This window comes from Emydura macquarii, unplaced genomic scaffold, assembly GCF_026122565.2.
Source record: "Emydura macquarii macquarii isolate MOO-44397 ecotype Brisbane River unplaced genomic scaffold, CSIRO-AGI_Emac_v2 contig_3699, whole genome shotgun sequence".
Lineage (NCBI taxonomy): Eukaryota > Metazoa > Chordata > Testudines > Chelidae > Emydura > Emydura macquarii.
This window is the reverse complement of record NW_027133836.1, coordinates 105385-111785: the sequence shown is the minus strand read 5'-3', so window position 1 is coordinate 111785 and position 6401 is coordinate 105385. Positions and strand designations below refer to the sequence as shown.

Below are 6401 nucleotides of genomic sequence, written 5' to 3'. Positions count from 1 at the left end.
GGCTGTGGTAGGTATAGAATCATAGAATCATAGAATATTAGAGTTGGAAGGGACCTCAGGAGGTCATCTAGTCCAACCCCCTGCTCAAAGCAGGACTAACCTCTGCTATATCATCCCAGCCATGGCTTTGTCAAACTGCATCTTAAAAACTTCTAAGCATGGAGATTCCACCACCTCCCTAGGTAACTCATTCTAGTGCTTCATCACCCTCCTAGTGAAAAAGTTTTTCCTAATATCCAACCTAGACCTCCCCCACTGCAACTTGAGACCATTGCTCCTTATTCTGTCATCTGAGAACAGCCTAGCTCCATCCTCTGGGAACCTCTTCTGGTAATTGAAGGCTGCTATCTAACTCTCTCTCATTCTTCTCTTCTTCAGACTAAATAAGCACAATTCCCTCAGCCTCTCCTCATAAATCATACACCACTTTCCCCTAATACATTTTGTTGCCATCCACTGGGCTCTCTTTAAGTTAGGTTAAGTACAAACCTGGCCCACAATAATACACAAACTTGTCATTCAGTACAATGCTTTGAAAAGACTTTTTGACTTAATCCAACCAGGTTTCTCAGGTTTCTCAGTTTGCCATATCTCTCCAATGTACCATGTTTACACACATCTTAGAAACAGGTAGCTGACTAGACCATGAAGTGAAGCCTCCCAGAGTTGTATTTTGTTGTATATGAGTTTTCATAATGCACCCATCATCATAGTACCTTAGTGCTGTTCTTCATTGCATTAACGAACATCTCTTCAGTTAAGTGGAATGTTGATCCTTTATGTGGGGTAGGAATATTAACCTGTATACATATTACGATAATTTCATCTCTTGTTGAAAAAAGTCTTGCTTAAAATTTTGCCCAGAGCTTCCTTTATCTCCCTGTTTCTCAGGCTGTAAATAAGCAGATTTATTACCGGGGAAGTGACAGAATACAAGACAGCAGCTAGCATGCCCTGATATGGGGAAGATGTTGATCTTGGCCTTATATATGTATATATTCCAGTGCTGATAAACAACCAAAACACAAATAAGTGTGGCAGGCAAGTGGAGAAGGCTTTATACCTGTCCTGTGCAGAGGGGATTCTCAGCACAGTGGAAAAGATGTGGATGTAGGACACCAGTATTGAAATGAAGAAAATTAACCCAAAAAAACCACTACATAGAATAACCACAAGTTCATGGGTACTTGTGTCAGAGCAAGACAGTTTCAGAAGCTGCTGGATATCACAGAAGAACTGATCAATAGCATTGGACCCACAGAAAGGTAAGCGAAAGGTATTTGCGGTGTGCAGCAATGAATAGAGAGAGCTACTGATCCAGGAACCTGCTGCCATCCGTGCACATGCTCCTCTGGTCATGAGGACCGTGTAACTCAAAGGATGGCAGATTGCGACGTAGCGGTCGTACGCCATCACCGTGAGAAGGGCCAGCTCTGCAGAGCCAAAATGAACACCCAAATAGACTTGGGCTGCGCAGCCGGATAAAGAGATCAGCCTGCTGTTGGTTAGGGAGTTCACCAGGGACTTGGGGATGGTGACGGAGATGTAGCAGACATCTAGGAAGGACAAGTTGCTCAGGAAGAAGTACATGGGAGTGTGAAGATGGTGGTCAAGGGCTACAACTATGATTATGAGGAGATTCCCCATCAGGGCTGCCAGGTAAATTGCTAGAAACACCACAAAGTGTAAAATCTGTAGCTCCCGCACATCAGAGAATCCCAGGAGAAGGAACTCAGTCACGGTGGTTTGGTTGGACATTTTCTGCCTAACAAATGCTGTGTGGACAGAATGCAAGGGTAAAAGCCAGGATGAGCGTAGAAAAAAGGAAAAGAGAACACTGATTTTTCTGCAGAAAGGATTCTGGATTCAAAATCTAGTGTGAATGATTGTCCATTTTCTCTAAGGTCATTCAGACACCTTGAGTGAGTCAGTGAGTAAGTATTTGCGACAGACAAATGATTCTCAGTGAAACATTTATTCAGATACGTTTCGCCTATTTATCTGATCATGCTATACCCTAGAGTGGCTTGCAATTTTCCCCAAACTTATTTACCCTTTAATATGCTTCACCCTCATTTACAGCTAGAAAAATCAAGTGGGTCAAATTCTCTGCTGCTGTAAATTTTTATCTTCTGTGAAACTGTATCAGCTCATATTGGCAGAGAATTTGTCTGGCTGTTTTCAAATTACACTCTCAGTTATGGCCTGTAGAATCCTTATAATTAAGCTTGGCAGAATTTATTGTTTAATTTTTCTTAATACTTCACCAGATAATATCAATGTTAATTTTTAAACACTTTTTATTATCAATTTAAATGTTCACATTTGCAAAAAATTATGAGTTTTAAGCATTTTTTCCTTGCTTTTTATCTATTTAAATTTTCACAGTTGAGGAAAATTTATGGGATGGAGGTTGTACAATGGAGGAACAGACAATACTTATTTAATAACCTTGAGATTAAAAAAGTTCAAGTTTTATAACTGTTAAAATACAAATTGTCAACATCACTTCCAAATATTCAAACCCAATAGCCTTAAAACAAACTCTACTAAGTTCTCAAGTAGCATTTTTCTTACTTTACCTAGCTGTATATTTTGTTTATTATCAATGGAGTTATTTGTATTGGTTTACGTGTGTACAGTGAAATTAATATTTACTGACATTTACTGATCAAGATCTAATTCTTCCAAGCCTACTTATAATTCAATGCAGAGGACATGGAAAAAAATAAAAATTATATACAATACACAGGAAGCCTTATTTCTTTATAATTCATTCATCAGTGACAGCTGGAAACATCTACTGTCCTCTGATTTTGCCCTCAGTGACACACATGAAAATGAACTGGCATGAGAAAAGAGTGTAGGTGCAATTAGAATTGAATTGGAATCTCCTAATAAATTTGTGCTTTAAGATTTACTGTAAGTAAAAACTGGATTTGTTCTGTTAGCCAGGCAGAAATACCCTTGCATGTGGCCCTGAAGACAACAGTCAAATGTGAATAGAATGTTCACTCGTTTTGTTCCTAGCTTGACAACTGCACACGTAGGCAGAGATATCTTACAGCTGCCTAAGGGACCTTGATGCCCAGTTGCCATTAAATTAGTGGGATACAGATGTGCAAATCCCTTTGCATCTTGAACAGTTTAGCCTCAATCTGGAGGAATGATTTACTGCATCTGTAAAATGGGAATAACTTTTTCATTTATCCCCTCCCATCCATCAACCTCCTATCCATCTATCTCCACCTTCACCTATGCTTAACCATTTCAACTGGGATTTTCAAAGTTGTCCAAGAGAGTTTGGCACCCAACACCCATTGACTTTCAATGGATGTTAGGTGTTTAACTGCCTTAGGTCTGTTTGAAAATCCCAGCTGAAATGTTAGAGATGCAGTTTTGCTTTCTTTCTTTCTTACTCCAAACTCACTTCTTCTTCTCTAAACCACGTATATAGGAGCCTGTGCTAGAAAATGACATGCCCATAAGAATGACATAAGAAACCTTCTTCTCCCTTGCACCAAAAAAAGACACTGTACATATTATTCTCTGATAAATTGGCATAGTTCATAGATATATATTTACTGGTGCTGAAATCAGAATTACGTACCAGAAAAACTTACTTGCTGGAATCCTGAATGGAGACACCGGCTATTCTTTGAGATGCTGTAAAACTGTATAAAGAAAATAAGACACTGAAATATGTAGTTCCCATATCTCCCTCCCTGGCCGCTAAGTCTGTGTCCAAAGAATTAATGGTGGCTGGTACCATTCTTGACTGGGGAAGGGAAACTGACTCAGAATGCAGTCGCTCAGAATTGGTTAATTACACTGACTATAGTTCACTTGTCTCTTAATCAAAGCAAGCAATTTCTGCTTACCCAGGCTGTGGAGCCAGCACCAGCTACGAGGCAAATATATTAAAACCAGAGACCAGATCTCAGGGTTGACATGGTGGGCATTCAAGCAAGACCATCCCACCAGTGAGCAATGGGAGCTTGGCAAAGGAAGTTTTATTCAGGTGATTTCTCCAAAGGGTACTGACGCTCTTTTCCCCTGGAGGCCTGCAGAGCTCAGAAGCAAGGCACAGAGGAGAAATCTTTTCCTGTAATCAAGTTTAAAAACAAACTGAAAACTTGGGCTGGTCCAAAAAAATTCAAATTAGACATTTTCTTGTTGGAAAATGAGAGATTATTGTCAATGCCAAATGGACAAAAATGTCTCCTCCCCAAAGTAATGACATTGGCTTAAAAATCTATCTATCTATCTATCTATCTATCTATCTATTCCTAGAGTCAAAGCCAGAAGGGACCATTGTGATTATCTTCTAGTCTGAGGTCCTGTATAATACAGGCCAGAACATTTACTGTCTTTCCCTCCCTTCCCACCCCCCAGGAGCCAGCTAGTCTGGGAGTCCAGAAGTGCTGGGTTCCCTGATTCCAAGACAGTCCAGGTGATCTGATAAGGAGCTGAGTGGGCTTGCATTCCTCCTTGGGTACCATCAGACGTCCAGCGACATTGACCCATTTCCAGAAAAGGTTTGGATTTTAACCAATCAGCAACTTCTCATGAAACCATATTTTGTCGGCGTTATTTCTGACCAGGTATATTTCTGACGGCTTAAACTCAGAGTGCGAGACAGGCCTGTCTGGGGACTCAAAGAGGAGCCAGCTTCCCATCTTGGCTAGACAGTGGGGAGATATCTCTCTCCGAGCCAGCATGCTCCAAACGGCAGTGCAAAGGGGGGTAGCAATGGTGGTGGTTTGGGCAAGTCACCTGAGTACAACCTCACCTGAATCTACTTATATATTCAAGCACTTAGCCTGAGCTGATGTGTGTGCTATCGCCGGCTACACTGCTGTTTTTCGCTTGCGAGCTTATGGATGGCTGACCTAGAATCATAGTACATTAGGTTGAAAGGAACCTCAGGAGGTCATCTAGTCCAACCCCCTGCTCAAAGCAGGACTAACAACAACTAAATCATCCCACCCAGGGATTTGTTAAGCTGGGCCTTAAAAACCTTTAAGGATGGAGATTCCACCATCTCCCTACGTAACCCATTCCTGTGCTTCACCACCCTCCAAGGAAAAAAGGTTTTCCTGATGTCCAACCTAGACCTCCCCCACTGCAACTTGAGATCATTGCTCCTTGTTCTGTCATCTGCCATCACTGAGAACAGCCTAGCTCCATCCTCCCTGGAACCCCTTTCAGGTAGTTGAAGGCTGCTATCAAATCCCCCTCAATCATCTCTTCTGCAGACTAAACAAGCCTAGTACCCATAGCCTCTTCTCCTAAGTCTTGTGCTCCAGCCCTCTCATCATTTTTGTTGCCCTCTGCTGGACTCTCTCCAATTTCTCCACATCCTTCCTTTAGTGGAGGGCTCAAAACTGGACACAATACTCCAGATATGGCCTCACCAGTTCTGAATAAAGGGGAATAATCACTTCCCTCAATCTGCTGGCAATGCTCCTACTAATGCAGCCCAATATGCCGTTAGCCTTCTTGGTAATAAAGGCACACTGTGACTCATCTCCAGATTCTTGTCCATTGTAACCCCCAGATCTTTTTCTGCGGAACTGCTGCCTAGCCAATCAGTCCCCAATCTGTAGCAGTGCATGGGATTCTTCCGACCTAAGTGCAGGACTCTGCACTTGTCCCTGTTGAATCTCATCAGATTTATTTTGGCCCAATCCTCCAATTTGTCTATGTCACTCTGTATCCTATCTGTACCTTCCAAGGTACCTACCATTCCCCGTAGCTTAGTGTCATCTGCAAACTTGCTGAGGGTGCAATCTACCCCATCCTCCAGATCATTAATGAAGATATTGAACAAAACCTCAGGGGTTGGTCCTTCTTTCCACCACCTCCCTAGGTAACCCATTCCAGTGCTTCACCACCTTCCTAGGGAAAAAGTTTTTTCTATTATCCAGCCTTGACCTCCCACTCTGCAACTTGAATCCATTGCTCCTTGTTCTGTCATCTACTACCACTGAGAACAGCCTAGCTCCATCCTCCCTGGAACCTCCTTTCAGGTAGTTAAAGGCTGCTATCAAATCCCCCCTCAATCGTCTCTTCTGCAGACTAAACAAGCCTAGTTCCCTCAGCATCTCCTCATAAATCTTGTGCTCCAGCTCCCTCAACATTTTTGTTTCCCTCCACTGTAATATCTCCAATTTGTCCATATCCTTTCTGGAGTGGGGTGCTCATAACTGGACACAATACTTTAAATGTGGCCTCACCAGTTCCGAATAGAGGGAAATAATCACTTCCCTTGATCTGCTGGCAGTGCTCCTACTAATGCAGCCCAATTTACTGTCAGCCTTTTTGGCAACCAGGGCACACTGCTGACTCATATCCAGCTTCTTGTCCTCTGTAACCCCCAGGTCCTTTTCTGCAGAATT

The 6401-nt window shown here is 42.3% G+C and overlaps 1 protein-coding gene across 1 annotated transcript; it reads right to left on the bottom strand.

Annotated features, from left to right (window-relative positions):
* Positions 1–822: 822 nt before the first annotated feature.
* Positions 823–1758, bottom strand: LOC137146120 (olfactory receptor 14A16-like). Its single transcript, XM_067537273.1, has one exon. The coding sequence runs from the start codon at positions 1756–1758 to the stop codon at positions 823–825; it is 936 nt and encodes a 311-aa protein (XP_067393374.1).
* Between the last annotated feature and the right edge of the window lie 4643 nt (positions 1759–6401).

What these genes read in the sequence shown, in the direction of transcription:
- LOC137146120 (XM_067537273.1), bottom strand. Translation starts at nt 1,758, where the DNA reads ATGTCCAACCAAACCACCGTGACTGAGTTCCTTCTCCTGGGATTCTCT.